The following is a 26,005-nucleotide window of genomic DNA, read 5'->3' as shown; positions in this document are numbered from 1 at the left end:
AAGAAGAAGGTATACAGCACAATGCATGATAAAGAAATATATTCAAATCTTCTAAAACCAAAGACTTTATCATATCAATATTGTCAGGGCATTGCAGCTGTTAGAGACGTAAGGTGTACTTATCAGAGGGACAAATAGAGTGTGAAGAAAATAGCAGTCAGAGAGAGGTCCAGTTGGAAGATGTTATCCAGGACTTCTTGGTGATTACAAAGCTTGTGTTCTGGAGTGCAGCCCAGAACCAACTGGATTTAACAGCAGCTGTTCATACTGAAAGAACATTGTGCTCCTTAGCCCTTTAAGGGCAATGCCATATCCAACATGTGTTGCTCTAGCCCCTGTCAACCCCTCTCCCCACGAACCTGCACACCCATTTTCTGTCACATCCTTCCACTCAAATACTAGTTCAGTGTAAACACCACATCTCTGTGTGGATGTCATTGTGCTTTTACAGCTGAAGGGGACATTTATTCATTTGGCACACTATGTACTATATATGCTTTTGCTTTTATTTTCATTTCTCGCAGCCTTGTTCCTTTTAGTGGCAGAGGAGGAAGTTTGACCACTCACCAATTTTTCTGTCAAATACTGATTTACAGCAGGAAATGATGGTGAAATTGCAGCTGAAGTCCTCTGTCCACTTTTCTGCCTAACAGTCCTGCTTGTTGCTTGTGGCTTATTTGCATTCTACCCACAACCTCTTGGTCTTGTCATCTTTTTAAGTGACTTATTTATCCAACACTCCCTCTGTTCTCGCCCCAGCGAAGGGCGCATTCCTCTGCGACCCTTCCTCTCGTCGTCTCCACATCTCGAAAGTGACATTAAGCAATTACCAGGCAGTCATCTAGTCGCCCCTCTGCTCTCTTCTAGCCACCACATATTCATAATTGTTGTTCTGCTCACCAAAGGTGCCTCCAAACCTGTCATTAGTGCCTTAATTGCACTAAGCTAATGGCCCACCAAGACTGTGACCTCACACCCCAGCCCCACCCATGCACTTCTCTCCAAATCCTTTTGCAATTACCGTCAGTCCTTGTTTGGAGGTTTTGCTATTTGTTTTGGTTAGATTAATTGCTTTGGCAGGAATGGCACAGCTGAACCAGCTCAGCCCTCTCAATTTGCTGTTGTTTTGGCCGCATGGTGCTTTGCTCCACATGTCAGGAATAACCATGTCTTGATTCTCACACACACATAAGCCCTGTTCACACATAGAAGTATGTAAAGCAGTGATTTTGGCATTCAGGTTTGCATACATGACAATACTGTTTTTAATAGATCCTCACTGCTGTGGAATGGTGATGAGTTCTAAAATGTTGACATTAGGGAAGATGAGTTACCACACAGGCTGTTTGAATGATAAAATCTAAAACTTATTTTGCAGTTTGAAAGAAGTTTATGACTCCCAACTTGATTGCCAAACTTATGGGGCATGCTGCTCCCCCAATGAGCTGTCAAAGCACCTCGTCACAGTATGCTTTCTCATCAATGTCATCATTAATTAGGTGTGACATAAAATTATGCTGCCTGCTTACATCATCTGACAGGATCCAAGCCACTTTAGTTATTTAAAAAAGTTGTGTAAAATAAGTTTTTGCCATGTCTTTTATGTACCCAGATGTTGGCTTGGTCACAGTTCTTTCATTATTAACACATTTCATTTCCTTGTGAATGGGCATTGATAATTAGATGTGAGATTTATTACACACTGTCTTCTTGAGGTAGCATGCGTATGTCTAAGAACATCCTAGCCTCATAGCCTTGAACAAGCCTTGAACTAATTTAAGACTTAGAAAATGTTACTAGGGCCTTAGTAGGCAAATTTCTGGAGATGTTTTCATGAAATAAAACAGGCTATACATGCCATTACTTACAGCATGCTTTAGCCCTCCTTAGTTGAAGGTTGTATTATAGGAAAATGAAACCAGGGAGTTGTTTGTGATTGTGATTGAATGAGATGGTATACATTACATTCTCTGCAAGTCTCAACTCTCTAAAAATTAAGCAACGGAGGGAGTCCACATTTTAAAAGGCTTGCACAGCAGCCCTTCCACTCACACAGTGTGGTAAACTGACAGTCAGGTTTCAAGGTGCCCACTGTGCTTCCACACACAGTCCCACCCTCCCACACACACGCACACAGAAAACACACACGCACACTCAAAGCCACCCACCACTAAACCAGACCTGACTAGTTGACGTTTCTCTACGGTGAGGCACTTCCTTTAATGGCCCCGGCCTCATCTCCTGTCTCCCCTGGAGTTCGCCTGTCTTACCCCAGACTCCTCAGGAGCCTGACAAGACAGAGAGAAGAGAGGGAGAGAGAGAGAGAGAGAGAGAGAGAGAGAGAGAGAGAGAGAGAGGAGGGAGGGAGGGAGAGAGAGAACTCGATAAACTTCCACCGGCTGAGATGGATAAACAGAATTTTTTTCCTTTTAAGTTTTTTTTTTTTTCCACTCCACCTCTTCTCCTCACAGGCAGGGGATCGTTGGAGCTGTCCTCGGCAATTACTCCTCTCTCTTGTCTGTGCTGTGTCTATCACGGTGGCTCACCACATCAGGGAAACAACCTGTATAGTACATTTTCTTATCGAAGACTGGACTCTGAAAAAATCACAAATCACAAATTTCTCAGTTTTTTGCTCTCTATATTGAATAAGTGATAATGTGTGCAACACAATCCGAGATTAGATTAAAGCAGCACCAAAAGGGCGCGTGACCTTTTGTGTTTGCTACTTGTTTTGAACTGCGCACTTCCTCCACAAGAAAGCCAAAGAGACTCTGTAGAGACACTGCAGTAACTCAGGCCAGTATCATTATCTAAATGGGTTAAGTGCATGCGATGCTTGAATCAAACATTATTCACTCTCAGAAATACTGGTTTATCGCTGTCCCAGAAAATATATGACTGCAGCTGTGGTGAGTTTATTTGAAATTTTATCAGCCAAGTGGTGTGTGAGTTTATAGGGACTGGGTCTGGAAATCAGAAAAAAATAATAATAAAAGATAAAACATAGTTTAATTTCAGGAGGTCAATTATTTTCTTTTGTCTTCAAAAAACATTACTACATTAACACTAGCAACACAAAAAGCTCTTAAAGAACTAACTTTTTTCTATAGATTATGTGCCATCTACTTTTGCAGACATTATTTGGTAGCCTAATTTTCTCAAACTATAGCAGCCTCTGATGTTATATGGACAAAACTTTTGTCTCATCTCTGCCTGTAATGGACAGAAAATGATGCCTTAATGCTATATATTATTACCCTGCTCAGCCTGAGGGTAAAAAATTGCTTCCTGTCTAGTGCTAGACCTCTTTTCTTTGATTTTTTTGCAGTCACATTTGATAAAACTGTGGCCAGAGCTGCTACCTGAGGTGGTTGCTACCATTTGTTACCCCCCTCTTGGCTGCTATCACTGTCTGGCTCTTTAGTTGCTGTTTCACTCTGTGGTGGTGATAGCTTTATGAATGTGGCCTAATATGGGCTGTGTTGGAGGTGGTGTGGAAAGTGTTTGCAACCTGCCAACAGTCAAAATGGTCAGAATAGTCAGTTTGTATGCCAGACTAAAGTTCCTGTCACTCTCACATATTTACATTTTAGCCATTTAGCCACTTAAAATGTGCACGCAAAAAGCATGATTTCGAGGGCAGTTTAATGGAACACCCAGCTTCTGTGGAAATCAAAGCCGGTGTTCTCCTTCATACAGAACATTCATGCTATCTGCAAATATTGCACACATAGAAGAAACTGCCTAAAACTGATTTTATTTTATTCTTTCTCAGCCTCAGGGATCTACAAGGTACACAACCAACCAACAGTGACCTTAAATTCCATACGGAGCTGCTTGGTTTATCCTTTGCTTTATCCTGTGGGGTCTTCATATGGTCAGGAAGCTGACCCAACAAACTAATTTTGCAGTGTGAAGTCAAAAGACACAGTCAAAGTGAACTTTGTTTTGTTTCAGAACATACAACAAGGAGTGCACAGCAGGTCGAAAATTGCATTCCCTCTAGTTTCGTGTGCAAATGACTGAAGCGAGACAATGATATAACATATAGTGTGCAATGTAATAGCAAATCTCAGACAAATAGACAGTTGTAATAGTTGACCGATTGCACAACATGACAGTATGTAAACATCAACAACGGAGTACAGTAATTAAGTGCTGAAATAATAGAAACATTGACGTATTGCACAGCAGATAATAGCAGCAGTATCAGCACTGAGAGCTGAATATATATACTCAGTCAGTCCTTGTGTGTGCAAGACAGTTCTGACAGTTTGGTAGTGTGTGTATGTGTGTTAGTATGTGTGTTAGTATGTGTGTATTTTAAAGGGAATTGAGGAGTCTGACGCCCTGTGGGAAGAAGCTCTTGCAGAGCCTGGCAGTCCTGCACCGCATGCTGCGGTAGCGTTTGCCAGAGGGCAATAAGCAATGTTTTAAACTCCTGCCTCACTTTCATTGTCCCTCACTTTTTCAATCTTTCTGTCTCTCTCTGTCTTCCTATGTCACTCTTTGCCTCTGCCCCTCTCCCTCTCTCTCATCTGGTCTCTCAGACCATTTCTCTCGGGTTGTATTTTTGGAGATTTGGATGTAAATGTTGCCCTTGGTGGCTGGATGTGCTAGGTGCGGAGAATACCAATGGGACATCAGACGTCTTTCCGGGAACAGAGCAGGGGGGTAGAGGTTGAGTGCTGGCCGTATAATAACCATTATTCAGCTGAGATGGCTATCCGGAGAAGGCTATCCGTGCTGGGCCCAGAGACACTGTGATTAGATTTCCTCTGTGTTGCTATTCTTCTCTGTCCCTGGATCACTGTTCCCCTGTCTTCCTCAGTATATTTCTCAAGCAATTCAACAGGGGTTCCTATTGGTCATAGAATTCAGGGAATTCAGGTGCAAGACTGGAGAAATACAGAAATGTCTTCAGAAACTTCCATTTTGTTTGGTTGAAAGGTGCATTTGGCTGCATACCATCATCACAAATTACGAACCACCAACCACAGACAAGGAAGCCGCGACGTGAAGCATGTTGGTGCACTCTCTGGTTAGAATAACAACCTGAAGTTTACACCCTGGTTTCATATTCTTTTCAATTGCTGGTGGCTTTCAGCTGCTTCACTTTACAGTACAACCAAGTGTGGAAAAGAACCAGGCAGACCTCTTTCACAACATAAAGAATACAAGTTTATGGGCTTGAAAGCACTCTGAGTTAGGAAACATTCATGCGGCTAATGGTAGTAAAGCTTATATGGTCACTGAAATGGAAACCATTTAGACTCAAATATGTGGTTCACATTTGTGTTTATGGGGGGGGGGATTGTATGGAATTGAGGCTTCAACCAACTAGTGCTTGACATATGTGCATGTTTTGCACTGGGGTGAAAAGAAATTTAAACACGTAATTCCAAATCTGGTAAACATATCAAATACTGTTTTTGCCATTACATACATAGAGTGCACAGATGCATTATAGTGCAAACAGACTTCCCAAAATGTTCCAGTTGTACCCCAGCTGTACTAGACAACCTCCCTCTTTTCTTGTCTCTGCATGTTTGATGTGAACAGTTCTGGCTGTGGTGTAGGTGCAAAGAATATGAAACTGTGTTGTCTGGAGTCCACTGTGTTTATTGTGCTCTTTCTGTATAGCTTCTAATCTTAACCTCTGTTTCCCTATCCTATCCTTTCCCTCTCCCTCTGTCTCTCTGTCTCTCTCTCTCTCTGCAGTCCCTCTGTGGTATTAATGCACAGGCCTGCTTAAAGCCTGTGTCTCTATGCTGTGGCACTGGGTAATCAGTTAACCTGATTATGCTGCTGATGAAATTAAATCATTTCAGTAAGTGAAAATAATAATATGAGTAATAGGTGCGGGGGACGGTGGAGCACCCCACGGCATTTGCTGTAGTCCCAGCCAGTCAGGTTTTACCTCTCTCCTTCTCTGTTACTGTAGCTCTCTCCACACTCTCTCTGAGATAATTGATGGCTCAGAATAAGCAGCTTTGAAGCCAGTGTGTCAGAGATTTTGACACCAGATGAAAATGGATGAGGTGTGCAGTATAATACTATAAAGATCCACACACAGTATAACATCCTGACCAATGCTCAGGAGTAACACTGCCAGGGTTAGTGGTTCTCTTGCTTGTGTAGCTTATATGGTAGAACACAGCACTAACATACTGGGGTTAAGCACTATATGAAATGCTATATTGCTAATTGGGTAAAGCCTGTTACCAGTATTACCTGTTACAGGCTTTATTCTTTATGTAGATCAGTGAGTAGAGAAGACATTAGAACTACCAGGGGTCAGGGTTAAGTGATCATTGGGTAGAGTATATGCTGCTCATACTATTCGTAAATAATCATTTACAGCACCACGATAACACAGTATTACATTGTGCAGCAGATGGTGAATACTATGTTATTATGCTGCTATATAGTGAGTATAGCATAACTTAATAATAGCTTCAAGGTTATATTTTCTTCACAAGAACAACTCATTCATTAGTGTACTATATGTTCTTTTTTTCCTCTGGAAATGGTGAAAAGGGCCATCAAATGGCATATTTTTATCACCAAGCCCATTTGTCCAGAGCTGTAGTACTCTGGTACAGTTATGACTATACCAGACTTAGATTTGCTAAAAAGAGATGGTTTGGTAGCAGTGAATCTCTGGAAATGGGATTAGTCAGGAGAGTTAAATGAGTCTAAAGGACAGACCTTTTAAGAGGGCCACACTTAGCATGATAGAAAGCGGAATGCAACAGCAGGCATGAGTCGGCAGATTAACAGCCGGGCAATGGCTAAGCTGACCAGAGGCTGATTAAAGGCTTTGCACCTGTCACTTGTGTAATGATATTAAATGGTGGATGCGAAATTAAAGACAATTATGGATAATGATGGCACTCAAGCCAACAGAAAAAGCCAAAGAGAATGACAAAAATCAAAATATAGATAAGGTCAACTAGAGCCTGTAGGAGGCTTAGCTTTGAACTGATGCTGATCAAGTCGACTGTTGAATGTAGTGGACATGTACTGTTTGACATCGCAGTAACTCTAGGTTACTGTTCTTCCTCTTGATATGAGAGCCTACTCTGTTTAACATGTGTGTCGCAGGGGTGACCTTTGACACCAAAACTTTTTCCACAGACTGTTTGTTTCAAACAGGAAACAAACAGAGGTCCACCTAATCGAGAGGCTTGTTTTGACAGCCTTCAAATCATGAAGATGATCAAAAGAAAAGACTCAATTAGACTGTTGTTGGTTTTTATTTGTTCAATTTCAGCTTTTGTGTTTACACTGTGATTTAATGCAACTGTATGTGTGTTATAGAAAATTCTTGGCACAGTGCAGGGTGTTGCTGCAGCATGTGTCTCGTAGCCCTGTAATATGATGATTGTTGGCCTAAGTGACAAAGGCTGCTCTAAGCAAAAATAAATAGCAGCGTTGTCATTGACCAATAGTGCATGTGTGTCAATTTTATTTGGCCTGTGAAGATTTGTCATCACAGAGAACCTCCAGTACACTTCAATGAAATCCAATTGCTGTGCCATTATGGGGGACTGGCCCTTTGGGAATTCTAGGATACTATCAGCCCGTGTCATTGGTTGCCTTCTCCCCTTCACAGTCAGGCTGGCTAACCCTGAAGTAACACTCCCTCGATGAGTGATCTATTTATTTTTGCATGGCCGCCTTTATCGACAGAGCCTGTAAGCTTCAGGGGGAAAGATGGTATCAGACTCTATTCCTGGGGAAGTAAGTAACCAACATACATGCCATTTATTCAGGAAAGGCTGCCGGTGCTGTATCAGGTCAGAGCAGCTGTAACGATACAATCTCTCCGCGAATCCACCATCCCTTCTTCTTGTTTACTGCTGTTTTAGTCCATTTGTTTGTTCGCCCACCTTTTTCTGGCTTCCCATGCTCCTTCAGGCAGATTCCCTCTGTCACTTGCCTAATTTCGTTAGTCTCAAATCCACTTACTCTGCGTATGTTTTCAGCTTCATTACTGCAGTCTGTGTAAGCCTCTGCCTGCTGTTTTCATACCATGAGGACAGAGTTAATGTAATGCGAAGCACAGATAGGCCTCAGCAACATCAAATACATCAGATGTAACACTCAGAGAGCAAGCAGGTCATACCCTGTGCAGATATCCTTCTCCAACAGACAGAGCTAGCTAGAGGGGTACGAGAGTTCTGCTCCTTTTATGGCATCTTGCACATAGATCATTGATGACACACAGAAGACGGACTTTGTGAGAACATATTGCTCTACCTTGTCCTGAAGTTTCTAAAGTGAAGCGTGGGCTTGCCATTGCTTTTCTGAGCTTCAGGGGAAATTGGTATAAAGAGATTATACAGGGCTGATCATTAATAATCAATGGAGAGGATACAGCACGGAGCCTAAAACAGTGTAAATGCCTGTACTTCTTTGAACCTAGCATTGAAATATTTATCGTCCTCTGCTGATGTCAGCCTTAGTTAGAGGTAACCTGTCTGGACTTAGTTTTGAGACCCTCTGGTTCTTCCTGCTGTTCTCCAGTATGTCTTTTATTTTCAAGATTCAATATTTTAAAATGTGAATACATGCTGTATGACCTCACCTCCCCTCCTCTACCCACCATCCAAGTGCATAAAACAACACAAAGTTTGTGTTTTTTTTTTTTTTGTTGTTTTGTTTTCTTCATTTTTCTTGGTGATTAAAGAATAATAGAATATATAAAAAGAACTTCAAGGGCTAATGCCATTACACTAATCAATAATAATCGTTATCTTGACATTTTTGCTGCATTTTTTCCGGTCTCTCTGGCATGACTATAACTGAGACAACTCTGACCAAAATAGATTCTAAAATAATCACTTTAATGCACTATGACTTCATTGTCTGTATAAAGTGGAAACGTAGTATGGAATATCTGTCCTTTTCTGTCCATGAAAAGCAGACAGACCATCCCTGCTTTTAGAGTGCAACTAAAACTGCAGCTCAACTTACTGTCCTAATTTCCCTTAATTTATCGCTCCCCAAGTGTCTATGACACCACCACGATGTCTGCAGAGTGAACATGAGGTCATTGTCTCTCCAGATGAACAGTGACCTCTGCTGTGCCACTGGCCAGCATCTTAGTCAGTCAATCTTCTCAGAGTTGCGATGTGGCCTTGAGCCTCTGATGTGTATTACAGCTCGGGGGTGCTTTCCCCCCTCAGCTCTCATCATCTGAGAATGAGTCACTGCTCTGGCTCTAGTCAGGGTAGAGGTCAGGCAATTTCACCCATGGGACTAATTGCCCCAGGAGAACGACAAGTATGCATAAAGGGAACAATGACCATAGAGCACTCTGTCATCTCTTCACACTGAAATTACTGTGAAATCATGCATGGTTATTAGCTCCAAGGATTCTACAGTGTTTGTAAAATTAAGTACTAGCTAGTGTAATGATTCTTAAATCAGAGTAGCAATAATGACAATCACAGTGACTTGAATCTTATCCTTCAACAAAAGTCTTGCACCTATGATACAAGTATGAAATCTGTCTCAACTGATTTTCAGCCTGGGCTGTTGGGGGTAATAGTGTGTCTCATGGAAGTGGTGGGTTTTTTTTTTTACCTCTCTGCAGCCTCAAATTGACTTAAGAGTCATTTAGTGACCATAGAGGAAGTAGATGAGAGAAAACACCAGGATTACCAGGCTTTTCTTGTGGTATTACTATTCACTGTATTGCCTCCCCTGCTGGTCTTCTGTTTGCTCTTAAAGCCATTTATTTACCACTTGTTATAAAAAGAACTTGTGTCTTCTGTAAGGGTATTTTAACAAGACACATGGTTCCTAATGGACAAAGTTAATAGTGGGAATGCAGATGAGTCTGCAAACGTGGTTACAGGATGGTTTCTCTAACAATTAGAAAGCCATCTCATTATCTGAGAAAGAAGAAGCCGAAGAAAGCATCCTGCTTTGTTTTAGTTGGTCTTTGTTCTTAAACCTCACCAATGCACCACAACACAAGCCCACAGAGGAGCCAGATTCCTAATGAAATGCAGTTTACATGTTTATTCAAGCCAGTCATTTTTGGTTGGTTTATAGTATAGTTGGTTTATTCATTTATCTGTAATATCACATTCCCTGGAGTGCATTTGTCTCAGTAGTCAAGGATAAATTTGGATTAGAAAATCTTTTGAGTTAAAGTAACATGTCAATTTGGCTCCGTGGCTTTTTTTATTTTTCACATTTTGGAATGAGATTGTATGATTTTATGGTTTATGGTAACATGGACACTTTCCCAACATGTTATCCCACGTGCCAATTCATGGAAAATTATTTTAAGTACACATCATCACACATCATACTACATTAGAGCAACCAGTTACTTTGTGGCATTCATTTTGCCATAGTTTAATTGCGTATTTAACTCTTACATGCCACTGTTATATTTTCCCATTATGATAAAACTCAAATTAACATTATAATTAAAATGGCTGTTTTTGCTTGGTTCAAATGTAGAACGCTGCTTTTAAGAGAACAAGTCCCCATTTAATTTCACAGAGACAGGTACAAGATACACATAGGTATCTCACTGCAACAGTTTTATTTCTGTAGCACACCTACTCAGGACAAAAATCACACAGCACATACAGTTAGCAATTGTTCTGGAATGTCACACCTAGCCCACATGTGGCAGCCAAAAAAAAAAAAAAAAAAAAACTTCCAAAGAAGTATGCCAAGAAAGAAAAAACAAAGAAAAACAAGTAGATAGATATTGGTACAATTTTATAATGATTGTTTTTTTTGCTCCAAAATGTGAAGAAAAATGTGTCAATTGCAGCATTATAATAATATGTTGTATTATTTTGGTTAAATTCAGTATTACAAGTAACTACTATTCTTTGGTGGTGGTAACTGCATAGGAACTGTTGTGTCTTTAAGTGCTGGCTTTTTGAGTCAGAGGACTCATGTGCCCTATTTCCCTGTTCTTTTCGCAGAGGACCTACTCCCACCGGGCTTCCCTAATATCGACATGGGCCCTCAACTCAAAGTGGTGGAGCGCACTCGAACAGCCACCATGCTCTGTGCTGCCAGTGGCAACCCTGACCCAGAGATCACCTGGTACAAAGACTTCCTGCCCATTGACCCAAGTGCAAGTAATGGGCGAATCAAACAACTACGCTCAGGTAAGTAAAAACTAATGTTGCTTCCTTTATCCTTCTTACTAACCTGAGCACTTGATTTCACAGGACATTCCTAACGATAATTTTCATGGTTGTTTTTGTGCCTAGCAGCTAATGTGGCAGCAGTCCCCAGACTTTTGTTTTCCCAAACTGTTAATGTATATAATGTGTATATATGTGCAAGTGTGATTGAGAACACCTCATGAGTTTTTCAACAGATTCATATTTTCAGTGATGAACACATCAATATCTGTAGCTTTGTTCAAATGGAAACTTTTTTAGGGACTGAAAACCATGGTTTACACTTTGTGAAACATGGATTATCCAAATGACCTGAATAGAGTTCCATTTTGCCAATAGACCTTATTTAGTCCATTAAGAGGTGTAAACATGCAAGGAAAATTTCACATCCTAGATTTCAACACTAGAGGCAAGCGATGACGTAAAGTCAAGCATCAAGCCATTGTGTTGTTATCCAAAAGACAATGATCTGTTATTATGTATTACGATGATCTGTTTGGTTTAAGAGTGTAACATTACTGAATGAGGTCAAACGATTCGCAGCATCCCAGAAGCGTGTCATAGTAGACAATGAGAGCAAAGTCCACATTCTACAGACACAACTCAGTGGTGGATATGTTGTCTTGTTCCCATTGATTAAACCCCACTGAGAGGCCCAGTAAAGCAAAGTCTAATTATATAGCTAATTAAGTGCAGACCCTGGAGTGGCCTCAGGCAATAAGGGGTAGATATTTTAGGTCGATGATTTGTCACCATTTGAAAAATCCAATGACTCCTATTTGATTTGTTGCTGCAAACGTAAATCAGGGTAGACGCCACTAAATAAAGAGTCTGTTGCCATTGAGTTCCTGCCCAGTTGTGGACCTCATGAGCTGTACACTCAAAAGAATCAATTTGTCATCTCATTATTCATGCCTCACCAAATGCAGCAAGTACACAGTTCTCTAACATGCTTTTAATTTTAGATATGCTTCATCTTTACCTTACTGATGCACTCCAGTTTTGAGGTAGAACTTTGACTTTTAAAATTTCGAACCAAAACCTTCCGTCAAAACATGTGACTGTTTGCTCTCTCTGGGATGATGTTCCTGTGTTTCTTGGTTCATCGTGGCCCGGAAATCTCCTCTGGGGATGTCAGGTTGTCCTGAGGTGCTTTGGTGAAGGCTGTCAGCCAGTGCTTTCGACTTAAGTCTGAGGACAAAAAGCCTCCGCAAGGGACTCTTAGGAAGAGAGCTCTAATGTTAATATTTCTACCTTTTTGGTCATCTTCTTGCACAGCCAGCCTACTCCTTAAATAATTTAGATCTTTAACCTTAAAGGTGCCCTGTGGGTTTGTTTTTTTTTCTCGTAAACAAACAAAAGTTGTTTACATTCATACATGCAGGGTACCTTGAACTATCCAGATTCACTGCACCTCCTGACACATGACAGACAATAATAATAATAATAATGTCATCATACATTTTACCCCATACAGTAACAATACGAATACCAGGCAGCCTGATCATAATTCAGAGTATAATGTATGATATTTTACATTCAGGGTCTCTGAGGTGTTACTAGACAAGAACAAACTGAAATATAGCTTTGACAAGTTTATTGTGTCATTACAGTCATCAGTTTATCTTGTCATGTTGAAAAATAATTGAGATGCATTTTCACAGATACAGCTGTGATATCAGAGGTGTACTGTTATCCAGTTGTATGTAGCAATAGCAGAATTTGGGGTAGTATTGTTGTACCATGCACCTTCAACAGATAACATTCAGAGTAGCTAATTTTGTATTTAAGCCTAATCATGTTCAAACCTTCAAAAAAAAAAAAAAAAACCGATGAAGGCTATCAGAGATATTGGTGTTTTTATTTACCAAATGGGGTATTACCTCATTCTACCAAACTATTTCTGGCACATTTGACTTGTCTTCTTCACCAGTAATTTCTTATGTTGTTTATAATTATGTGGAGGACCAGCTCTACTCTTTAAATTGAGTTACTTGGTAACTTTGTTAACATGGCATTGTGCATTTTAAGTCTCTATCGATAATGGAAAAAGAAATTCTGATTCCTGTCTTTTTTCTAACCTCTGTATCATCTGTCTTTATCTGTTTCATGACTTCTTCATTTGTCCTGTCAAACTTAAACAGACTGCTGTTTTGTGGTGTCTCTCTTTTTCTGTCTCTGTCAGTATCTCTCTCTCTCTATTTTTTGTGTTTTGTCTGTATTTGTGTCTGAAACTCTGATGTGTCTCACATCATAGAGTCTTCAAGACACATAACACAATTTAAAAAACAAAAAACAACAAAAAAAAAAACAATCAAATAAACCAATCAAGAAAGTAAAGCTGAAAAATAAGACTAAATCTGATATTTTACAGTTGACACACATACACACACACACCCATATAGTATATATATATATATATATATATATATACATATACATATATATATATATATATATATATACACATACATACTATTTTTTTTATTTTTCCAGAAAATATGCCTCTAATTAGAATTTTAAATTGTAAGTAGAATTTATGTTGAGCAACAAGTTACATTTGAGACGTCATTACTCTTTCTATAATATGTCATCATAATGAAAACTGCTAAAATACTGAAGTGGGACACAAAACCCAACTAAACTGTATTTCCTTTAATTCTTGGGTGGCACTCACTTTCAACCTCAACCTAAAATGAACTATGTTGTTCTTCCCCTTTTTTCTATTTACTTTCTTCTTGCTTTGTCATTTTCAGAAACCTTTGGTAAGTGTCTTGCAAAGCCCAGCAAGCCCACCCACTCTCCTTGAAGCAGATGGCATATTTAAACTACTTTCCAAAATGCATGCATCCCCTGCTCTCCCCTTACCCTTGTCCTCTTTTGCCACCCGTTATTTATGTTCTGTTTCTATTTAACGTTAACTTTTACTTTTGTTTTGCCCACACTCCCTTTTATGCCAACTTTATCTCCTTTCACCCCCCCACACTGGAACTTATAGCAGAAAGGCAAATCAAGGACAAACAGCAGCATGAGTTTGGGAGGTGGTTAGGCATCACTGTCCACTTTAAAGCAGCACAGTTCTTATTTATATGGGGAAGACTTGCTGAGCAGGCCTTTTGAGGCGACATCCTACTTCACATTAATGCTACTAGTAAGACTTAGAAATTGCCTAGTTCAACCACCTTTTCTGCAATATTTTAGCAAGTTTATTGGACTGTTTGGATCTCAAGTGCCTCATGCAAGGTTACCTTGAAAGTAGCTGTTACCTATTTACTTTTTCCTGACCATATTATCCAGATTTTACACTGCTGATGCCCCCTGTCACATCTAGTTCTTTTTCTCTGCTGTGTTGCAAGACAGCAGGCTTTTTAAAATAATTGGACTCTGTTTGAATCCGAGACAGTTATTCCTGTGCAGTCATAGCCTATAGCATTTTAGGCTTCTTGGTGAGATATATAGCAAACAGTTACAGCAATAGCAATACATATGACTTGACTTTTTTTTTTTTTTCAGATGTAAATGGTTGAACCTCAGCTTTCACAATAACAACTTCGCTGTCCAAAAATACCCCTGTAAAGTGCAGCAAGAACTGCTAGGGTCTGAAAGAATCTTGAGTTCTTTCCAGGTGAAGGCCACTGCAGGACCACTGTATGGCTGAACCCTCCAATCCCACACTTGGCTGGGTTGACCCTCATATTTTCTCAGGAGAACATCTTTTTTTCTTTTGCGAAATTGGCCCACATCCCCACTGGCGTACAGATCTGTAGCTAAGGCTCTATTGTCCATGCTACAGGGCGAGGGCTCAAGTGATTTTGGCACATTTGGCCACATTTTGTACTCCTTGTGACTTTTTGAACTACTTACAAAAATATACCCAGTCGCTTTATTTTACTAACAGTGCAAAGTATATGTGTATATAGGAGGGTGGAGAAGGAAATTACTTTCCCTTATTTCAATACCAAGGCTCTCGTAAGCTAATGTCAGCTTTAGGGGACTTGTATTTTTTCTAGGCCTTCTGCTGGAAAGCTCATTCAACAGCCATGCAGGATTTATGCTGATGAGAAAACAGCCTGCACTTTCAAGCCCCCTAGGCTGCCATCCTTACATGTCCTCAACACTTCAAGTTGCCATCTTGGGCCTCTAGGTTTTAGTATTTGTTCTTTTTTTTAAATAATAAATGCACTGCCAAAAACAGAACAAAGGTAGAAGTTCTTGTAGCAGCTTTTTAGTGGATATTTTTTTCAGATTCTTGCTTTGATCAGATTGCTGTTGACAATTTCTCTGGGCTACCTGTTTGCTCTTTTGCTTCAGGCACTCTCTTAAGCCTCAGGGGGTAACTGTGAGACTGATGGGTCCACTCCCATAGATAGGTGATAAAATAGAGACTAAATGGATAAGGGTGGGGTTAACTTAGTTAGGGCTAGCTGGCTGACTGCTTCCTCATGTGCCAGACCATGCTGTGCTGGCAGGGCAGTGATATTTGCGTCAGGGTCCCCTGAGGAGCTCCTCTAGAGGTATGGAGGGAGCCTGACATTTCTCCCCAAGTTCCTGTGGCTGCAGACCCCAGACCCTCGCTGGCCTTGTCAGCCACAACAGATTAGGCAGAGGCCAGAGGCATAATGAGAGGATGGGGAGGAGCACATATATCCATAAAAGATCAAGGTACACTTTAATGTAAAGGTTTTAAGTCATGACCTGACATTGGACAGCTCCCTTACTCGCACAGATTTGCGCACTCCGATTGGAATTGTGCTGAGTTCACTTGCGCTTAATCTGAAATGTGCTAGAAAACGCTTACATTTGTTGGCATCAAAGCTGCTTTGCAGGGAGTGGCAAGGACCTCTGCAGATGTGGTAACAACAGCCAAGTTTTCCCAGAGACCTGCTGCAATACCACCAGGATACCAGACGGACGTCTGTGGCGATGAGAAGGTCAGCCAGACGCCCTCTGGAGGGTGGTCAGACGTTGACATGCGGCCAATCACGCAACCCCGTCTGCCTCACACGCAGATGGGCAACATCTCTGGCCAGATTGCCTCTAGCCACACTACATCCTTCAATAATATTTTTAATATATTCAGGAAGGTTGTTTAACAAAACAGCTGGGATGTCCTGTGAAGCAGATAATGCTGCATTGATAATGCGAGGAAGTCAGCGGCCTGTTGAGGTATATTTAGGTCATCACCCTAAGCTGATCAACCTCTGGCTGACCAAAGCTTAGACAGGGAGCTTATGGCCATTGGGTTGCGTGTCTGGAATACAGGTGGATTTGCTATTGTAATTGAATACTGGCTAGCCAGTGTGGACCCAACCTGCCTGGTCAAATTCTCTGCCAAGTTATATTTTTATCTCCTCGTGCTGCTTTATTATTAAACATTAGAAGTTCCAGTGACTACAGGCCCCTATTTCCTCCTAATTTTCTTTTTCAATTTTTGTTGAACCAATGATTTTGAACTGAACCACCTCTATCTATTACCCCCCATCCTCCTTATTCCTTATGCCTCCTTATTTTGTCACTCAGTACTTTATAAGGTCCACATGATGGCCTTTCTTTTTACAAACCTGCTTTATTAACCTTAACCTTAACCTTACCCTAACCTTAACCTAATGTTGACCTTAACCTCACCTAACCTCTTACTTGTAACCTCTCAACCCCCAACTAAAATCATTTCAGCCAGAGCAAAATAAACCAGCTTCCTGCAGCCTCTAATCAAACTCTAACTCTATAACAACGTAACCTTCCCAGAGCCCTATTGTCTTTTGTCTTGTGATTACCCATGATTATGTGGTCCCCAAAAGATCATTGCAGAAATGATTCAAATGTCATTGTTGTTTTGCCTGGTTTTTCAATGACATACATTTACAGATTTCAACTATTACTGTGGTAAATGTATGCATATAGAGCACTGTTTCTGGATACTAAATTATACTCTTTCAGGGAGGGTTTACAGAGTAGAGAAATCTTGAAAGTAAGAAATAGTCAAGAATAAATTGCATTTTTAGACATCTCTGAAATATTTCTTAAAATTATACACACTCTCAATTCCCTCTTTATTCACACAGTGTTGCAATAAATTAAATAATCAGGATTTTCCAGTATGGTTAATGTCAATAAATGTACCCTTCAAACATATAAACATATACTCTACTTATTGAGTTTAGTTGATTTTAAATGCAAATGCAGCACAATGCAAGAGAGAGCAAGAGCAAGCCTAAAGACAGGAAACGAATCTACCTAGGTGCATTGCAAACCAGGCAGAACTTCAAACTCAGTGATTGCCTCCTACCTGCTGGTATCACAAAGGACACCTCTGTATGCAGAGCTGCAACAACAATTGGACGAAAAGGTATTGAAAATATCATCCCCACTACCTAGCCACCCACGCTCCTTAATCTACTGTATAGGATATGGAAATTGCTGGCACCACTTTACATCTTAAACAACAGGTTCTTTTGATTTTGTTTTATTTTTTAACTGGGAGAGGTATTGTTGTTTTTTTGGTTCAGCTAGTTGGTAGGAGGGCTGGCATATGTCGTGCCAACTTGCACGCAAATGCATGCACGCACACAGGGGTTGGGTCCATGTTAGACACGATAGAAAGTGTATGCCATTGACCCTCAGCTCTGTGCCTGCAGGCCGTCTATGCTAAGTGGGGCACCTCTCCTGGGCTGGCGCCGCCCTGCTGGCGCTCTCAAGGGATGGCCAAGGGCATGCTGCTTCCACAAGTCATCCCTAGGTTTAGAGAGGGACACTAAGGGAAAGGCAAGGGGGACGAACTCTGGGAAAGATACAAGAAAACTCAGAAACCTGGATAAAGAGAGGTAGAAGAATGGTGGAGCAGATAAAGTAACATAAGAAAAAGGACTTAGGAAAAACAGTTAGAAAACAAGAAGAGGGGGAAAAAAGCCAAGAGCGGAAGAACAGTTTAATGCTTGGCAGAGAAGGGGCTGAAGTTAAGCTGGCTCGCCTACCTGCACCCTAAGCAGTGTCTATAAGGGATGCATTTTACACTGCAACAACAACTTGGGCTACATTGAAAAAGCCCACCAGCGACCTACTGGATAAGCTCAAAATTTTATTGTCCCTAATGGGACATTTGGCTTCCAGTGAGGCATACAACACAATACAGACTCACAATAAACAAAGAATAGAGAAACATAGAACTGAAATGAAACAATGAAATGAAACAGAACACCAAATGACCAAGGAGGAGGGGTGAAGAGTCTATCTGTCACAGTTAAGCAGGTTTACGACTTGTAGGATAAATAAGAACTTCAGTCTGTTTGATTTAACTCGCGGTTGCCTGAAAGTACAGCCAGAAATTCTAGTTCAGTGGGGACCCCATTCCTCTCTCAGCAAGTTTGCTCCATACTAATGCAGATACCAGGTGTAGAATAGTGACGCCCCAACTGTTTTACTGACCTCTTATTCAAGGTCAATTGGCTGGGAAAGGGCTTATGCCACTGGAGCAATCCATGTCAAACCTTGAGGTCAAATCTCTCATGCTTTGCCTTATCACCCCAAGTTGCAAGCATGATAAAACGCACACCAAGACCTTGAGTTTCTTCAGTTGTGCCAATGGAGCACTGTGTTTCTCCTCTTAATAAGTCTAAGGCAAGTGGGAGAAAAGAGAGCGATAAGGCAATGGAGTGTGGAAGCCATATAAACCTCCCTTTTCCATTGTGATACCAGCAATGAGAGGTATTGTTTTTGTTTTAATTTTTTTGTTCCTATGAAAAAAATCCCCATCTCTGTAAGAGATCACCTAATGATTTGATAATCTAGTTCCAATGATCCACCTTCCAACCCAAATAAGTCCTCTAACTATTACTAACATTAACCTTGAACTAAACTGATGTTGTGTCTTCGTTTTTGTGTCTCCTCCAGAGGGTACCCCAATTCGAGGTAAGATGTTTAACCATCACAGTAAAAAAAAAAACTTTTAAAAAAAAGGACTTCAACTGACACATAACCAGACATTACCGCTTCTAACTCCACCAAACTGACTAAAAACAGGGAATATCAAGTGGGCTTTTCCTCTTAAACAAATGACAAATCTTTCTCATTTCCACTAACGTTTATATCTCATCTGTGTTTGTGTCCTGTGAACTCCGTGCACACTGTGAGCGTGAGCATATATGTATTACACTCTCATGCCACATGTCATCATTAGTGTGCAGTCCCATGTTTGTGCCTTCCTACAATTTCCTCTGCACTATCAGTGTCACAAAACCACAGAGCTATTTGAATTTTGTTGGTCAACCGGTTGTGATACAAGACTGGGAGGGTTGAAAGCAAAGGGAGTAGGGTGGTGAGGGTTATCACAAGGCAGTTTGTTTGCTTTGTGCCTCTGACATTTAAGTTGTTTGGACAAGAACATGAGGCTGGAGGGCGGTAGGGATTGGTGATGAGAAGTTGGGGCATAGGCAGTGTTGACCATATTTGTTGATAAGGCCAGGCTGTTCAATATAATCTTAGCAACCCCCTCTACTCCTTCTCCTTCTCTACTTTGATATCCTCCTCATCTTTCTGTGCACCACCAGAGACATAGTTATGTTGTGTATGTTAATGCACCCCCTCAGTTTCATGAGCCCCAGCTGGAGATACTCATGGTATGTCAGGGAAGAAGTCGGCATAAATTACATTTGATTTAATTCCCTCCCTCCCTGTTACTCTGCAGCGCAGCAACTTAAAAAGGCAAAGCCAGGGAGGCTGGTGGCTGCTATGGCCACCTTTTCAAAACAGCAACATGTAACCAGCTTTTATAATGTCAGAGGATGAACAGCAGGATATCAAGGTGGGATGGGAATGACAAAGGTAAAGGAGTGTGACTCAGATGAATTATACAAACGCTTTGTTAAAATAATTCTTCCTCTCTCCTCATTTTTTTCTTCTTTTTTTCATTTCCCCGGACAATTTAACTTTCACTTGTAATTATCCACCAGGCTTTGTTGCTGAGGCGTTCTCTCCCAGTTGATTCAGTGTGATTCAATGTTTTTGTTGCAAATGCTTTTGTTCAACAGGCTGAGCAGGTAAGTGAAAATGACAGTTTGCCACGTATGTACCTGTGTTCAAGGGAATGGAATAAATGCTTTTGGTTTCCTGATTTACAATTTGGTACAGCAATGGAGGTGAACCCTTTCACTAAGGTTAAGGTCCTCCATCCTCAACCATTTCACACAAGCCTATCCATGAACATCTGAGTTTTTAGACCCTTCACTCTTTAAACAGTTTCACTTATGACTAATATACCAAACCATCCCCCACATCTCCTTTGTTCAAATAAGAAAGTCTCATAAATCATATCCTGGCGAACAAAAGCAGGCGTGACTTATGAACTCTACATTTGCATAATGAGATAAGCGGCTTGAAAAGGTTGATTTCTCCCAACCACTTACCACATGCCATCACTGGCTCGCCATCAGGAGTGTATGGCACTTATGCAGAGAGAGCGCAGAATTGCATAGCCTGATAGAGATGCAAATTTAATTGCGATCAAGGTGTCTAAGAAGGACACAAATGATATGTTTGCATGCATACTTGTTCACACTATTGCAGACTTTCATCTGCTTTAAGCCTGACTCCTCCACTCCAGAAAATTGGAGCTTTTTGAAGCTTTAGGTAAGACAGTGTTGTCCTACTGCTGAGTCATTTTTGTGTCACTCCATGTAGGAACCGGTTCCTTTTTTGCTTCCATACAAAGCTGCCCAGGTGCTGGCCTAGAGGTAAGCGATAGGTATAAAGGTAGCTCGACTCCCTACCTGCTTCATTACTGATTTCATGGGAGCGTTACAAGCCACCAGATGGGCACTGACAACAATGGCATCACACGTGGGGCCCCATGCTGGTGCGATCACAGTATAATGACCTTGGGGTGGTGAAAGAGCGCACGCGACTGACAGTTAGGACGCGGACAGAGGGAGAGAGACAAGGTAACTGCATGTCCAGACTTGGCTGGCTTAGTGGTCACACTGGCTGGTGTGGCCCTTTATAATAGCAAAAGTTGTTTGAATTGATGTTCATCAATACAACAGCTGGAGATTTGTGGAAGGTTGTATGAAACCCTGTTGTATTTTTTGAACCAGCTGTTGCAAAAGTTGGACAAGCACCAGCCAGTAAGGTGGGATTCTGCTGGGCTTTTGATAGTTATACATGATGCGTGAGAACACAAACGCAATGTGAAATAAGATGCTTGCTGTTCTCAACTTTTGTAGCTCAGCCACATGTGCCCTTGCAACCTTTCTCAATAGCATCATGCATCTGTAAACATCTAACTGTGACATTTTATATAATATTGTGATAGTGATAAAAAAAAATATTTGCAACAGTTCCTCCTGAATTATACTAGTGAGTGCACTGAGGTATTGTATCCTGCACTCCTCTGTGCTCTTCAGTGAGTTCAGCTCATTTACCAGAAAGGTTATTATTTTTAGCATGTATCCACTTGTACAGCAAGGTGCTAATTTTGGCTTTTAATTGCATTGTAGTTAGAGCTTCAGTGAGCAGTTTCAGGATGAGAAGATAGAGGGGGAAAGAACAGGAGAGGAGAAATGAGGGACGAATGAGAGACATGAACTGAAAACAAGAGATAAAATGATGAAAAAGAACAGCATGCCACCAGCAGGCCTGAGTGGGCTGCGGAAGGAGCAGGAGGGAGGGGAAGAAAAGAGTGAGACTTGGCCAGCCATTTTGTTGATCGCCTAAACAAATCAACCAAGGCTCGCTGGAGCACACTAATTGAATTACACAAATGGGACTTGGGGTGGGGGACGCGCACACATGGCAAAGCTGCGACAAAGCAGCGACCAGGGTGGGCAGACCACGGCTTCAGGCACTTTCTGAAATTAATCATCCATGCCAGCCCCTCCTCGCTTTTCTTTTATCCCCTCATCTGTCCTTCTGTTTTTCTGTGCTTGTCTGTTTCTTCATGTCTTCCTCCCAACCTCCCAACTCTCTCTGATTGTTTTATTCTTCCTCTCTCTGTGTCTCTCTTGTGTGCACCACACCTCTCATAACTGATGCTCTATTTCTACCTCTCTTTTTTCTGTATCTCAGTTTCTGATTTCCACCATCCTTACTTCCTTTGCCTTTTCCTCTTGTCCACAACAATCTAGACTAAAACTAGATCTATGTAACATTTATTGATGTTTTACCAAAAATTAGGTAGTGTCTGATATATTTCCTGCCAGTCTATAACTACAGTAGGGGCATACCTACACAGAAATGTTTTAGTTTAAATGTAGTGAAAGATTTCAGAGTTTCCCCTGCTCAAATAGATGCTCAAATGTTGAAATGTTACTGTCTCCACTCTAAGCAGCCTCTGTACAAGAGTGCCTGTCCCAGAATTTGAACCGGCCTTCAAAAACATGTATTTGTTGAACCCAGGCCCGGGCAGTTGTCTTTGTTATCACACCTTGGCACCTCAGCACTCCTCATCAGACCACCCTGCACCATGCAGTGCTGTTAACCAGGGCAGCTGTCACAGCTGGGACAAATGTCCCAGACCCACTGCCCATTACAGCCCTCCTTATTGAATGGATGAAGCCAGTGAACATGCTGCTAGACAGCCAGGAGTGGGTAGCAGTGAAGATGGGAGGTTTTGAGTGTTGGTGGGCCGGAAGGGTCACTTTGACTTAGATGGAGACTAATTGGTCCACATGGAAGTGATGTCATTATTATCAGTGGCTTTATTTGCCTGAATTGGATGAATTGGATTTTTTTTTTTCATGGAATAAGACATGACCCAGAAAAACATGAATTATTACTCAGCAGGGGTGGTGCTTTCTGTAGTTTAGTAATGGTGAGGGTAGCCTGTGGGTGGACTGACTGAGACTCTCCTGTTCCAGGACATACTCCAGTCTTAGGTCCAGTTTTCACAATGGCTCACATAGTGTCCTTCAACATTCTTGTGTCCTTTTTAAGTGTCCTTGATCAAGATAAAGTTGCAAGTAAAGTAGTACTCACTCAATAATTGCAGGTCACTCTGGGTTACAGTTGAAGTTGAATACCTGCAAGATAATATAGAATGAATTCACGAGTAATTTGCATATGAACTATATCTCACAAGTTGAATGAAAGTGAACAGTTTTCTTTCCTGCTGTACTTGCAGAGGTCATATTTATACTGCTGTAAAGTACTTTTGTTTGTTTATTTTTGGTCTTAAACAATCCGATGGTTCAGTCAAACTATACTATTATCATATCAAGTAGAACTAGACATGCTTATTATTCGTCATCTCTTGGCAGGCAGAGTAGTCAAATGTAGTGAACTGTTTCTCATGTTTCCTAATGAAATCAAGCAAAACAAACTCGTCAGTGGTAGTTATTGCTATTGTTGTGTTTGTGATAAGGCTTCATAGCTGGAGACAGGGACAACATGCCATTGGGCCCCATAGAGGACTCACTTAATAAGCACAGTACGGCCATTTTGTGAGCGACATATTGCTTTCTTCTCTTTTTTTCACAAGGCAAAGTCTTTATCAGTAAACGCCCATCCTGTGAACAGACTGGGTCTGTGGTTTTTATTGTGCTTGTGAAAGATAATTTCCAGCGTTTATTTCATTGCTTGTGTTTCCTCTTTTTCTGATAAAAGAAGAAAAAAAAATGGCCACTCGCACACTGGTGAGCCGCAGGCAGGCAGGCAGGGTAGACAGAGCACAATTATGCAAAACACAGAGAGTGCAGTCACTTTCATAAAAGACAAAAGGGAAATGGTAGGAGAGAGACGCATGCTGGTGACGAGGGTGGAGTTCGTTCTGTGTGCGCGTGCATGAGGCTGCTGGAGATAGGATATCAAAGAGGGTTCATTTGGATTTCTATGTGTTGTTTGTCTTTAAATGCTAATATTACCAGGCTTTCAACTGACTGCGTGGTCACCAAAAAATAAAGAAATTTGACTTTTACGCGATTACAGAAATTATTAATAAAATTAATAAAATGGGGTAGATGCATTTAAATGAACTTTGTGGTTTACAAGAGATGAAGCTGGGACTAGAAGAAGAGACCGAGGATATGCAACTCACACAGTGCGGCACAATGCATGTAACACCAGCAGGATATGTCATCTCCTCTATGTGTGAATCTAACAGAGAAAGGACCATAAAGCAGCTCAAAATAGACTGAAGTTGTGATTCCTTCTGTGCTCTCCCTCTCACTTTCTCTCTGTATTCCTCTCCTTCTCAGGCTCTCTCACTGGGCTTCCTTCATCAAACATTTGTTCAAGCAGGTCTGATTTTATCCAGTGTGTACAATTACATTTATCAGTATTTTATTGCTGTTGTAATTTATTTTCCACTGTGAATCTAGTTTATAGTAACTCACTTAGGTTTTCAGAAGAGCGAGAATAATGTCTATGCTTGTTACAAGAGTCAAACATGGGGTTTTATTATTTCCGCCTAATTTTTAGAAGGAACAGTAACATTCAAGGTTAAGACAGAAAATAAGAAATATGATATGTGACTAAGAATAAATCTCCATTCCTCCTTCTCTCTCATTGTTCCTCTACATTTGTTGTCTCTCCTTCCTATCACTCTGTCTTGCTGCTCCTCCCTGCCTTTTTCCTCCTCACGTTTCTACTACCTTCCTCTTTCTCTCTCTCTCTCTCTCTCTCTCTCTCTCTGTGTGTGTCTCCCTCCCTGTGTTTGGCAAGTGGAAGGGGTATTTATGTGTTCTTCAGAGTTCCACTTTGAAATAATAGCTAGAATATGTAACGAAGCCAGTAGGGGATTGGAAACAATAGATAATACCACCTAGCAAGGAGCCTCCACCAAAGCTGGCGGGAACAGATGAAACTCACTCTATCCCTTCAAAGACTCCTCTGTTTTTCTCTCTGTCTTGCTCGCTCTGTCGCCAGGAGGTACAATCTGCAGCAGCCAGTGTTGGTTTTAATTGGCTCTCAATTAATGTTGTTTGGCTCATTATCTGTCACCCTTCCGCACGTTGGTGGTTGTGTTTTCTTGACCTTCTCCTGACATTTGTTAAGTATTATTTTTAAGTAGACATTTGTATTTGTTGGAAACATTTGAAGTTGCAGACCCTCAGCATCTGGCAGACATGGAGTGAAAACATATGAAATATGAAACATTTCTTGTGTCTTAACTTTTTGGTAACGAAAAAGGGGGGTTTTGGCCCACCACAAGCCCTTCAACATAATTATTTATGAAGCATTGAAAAAAAAAACTGCACTAACTTCAACTTTAGCCTTCCAAAGATTTTATAATTCAGCACAGGGACCAAGGCTGACGAGCCGCTGGCAGAGCTTTCTGGAGCCGTCCACCTGGAGTTGAACTTCACACAGTCCTTACTTTGTGGTCTCCCCAGTGTTGAGGCACTAGGCTTCTGAGCACATTCCAACCCACCTGCCACCGGGCTGGCATTTGCTGTTCCAAGCGCAGATCAAACAGATCCAAATCAGATCCCTGCATAAACGCAGAGCGAAGACTCCACCACCTGCACTCTGCAGGTAGACGTTTTTATTTGGCTCGTGTGCCGTGTGCCAGGCACAGCTCCCTCTGGGGGATGAGGACGATCTGAGCTGTAGAGGGAGAATGAAGAGAAGAAAAAATATATAGGAGTATAGATTGTTGTAGCTTCAGGTCTTTTTTTAAGAGTAGATATCTTTGTTCTGTTTCCAAGGTGTAAAATACTCTTAGAGTATTAGGCCGTGTCCAAGGTGGAAGTGTGACTAATCTTTATAATTAAGCAGGATCGATGGTCTCATTTGTGGCACAGCTGAAGAGCGTTATTAGACCAATGTTCCAGAATAGTACCCTTGTACAACATTGTGTTCACTCCGCTTGCTGTGATGTGATGGAGTAGGTTATGGTATATTAC

The 26,005-nt window shown here is 41.1% G+C and overlaps 1 protein-coding gene across 1 annotated transcript in view; it reads left to right on the top strand.

Moving 5' to 3' along the window:
- Positions 1-26,005, top strand: part of ptprsa (protein tyrosine phosphatase receptor type Sa) — a 173,701-nt gene that overhangs the window by 69,251 nt on the left and 78,445 nt on the right. The window contains 1 exon segment of the mRNA XM_051077337.1: positions 10,968-11,156. Within this exon segment, the coding sequence (XP_050933294.1) occupies positions 10,968-11,156 (189 nt within the window).

This window comes from Lates calcarifer, linkage group LG17, assembly GCF_001640805.2.
Source record: "Lates calcarifer isolate ASB-BC8 linkage group LG17, TLL_Latcal_v3, whole genome shotgun sequence".
Lineage (NCBI taxonomy): Eukaryota > Metazoa > Chordata > Actinopteri > Centropomidae > Lates > Lates calcarifer.
Note: the sequence above shows the minus strand (reverse complement) of the source record. Positions and strands in the feature narration are given on the sequence as shown.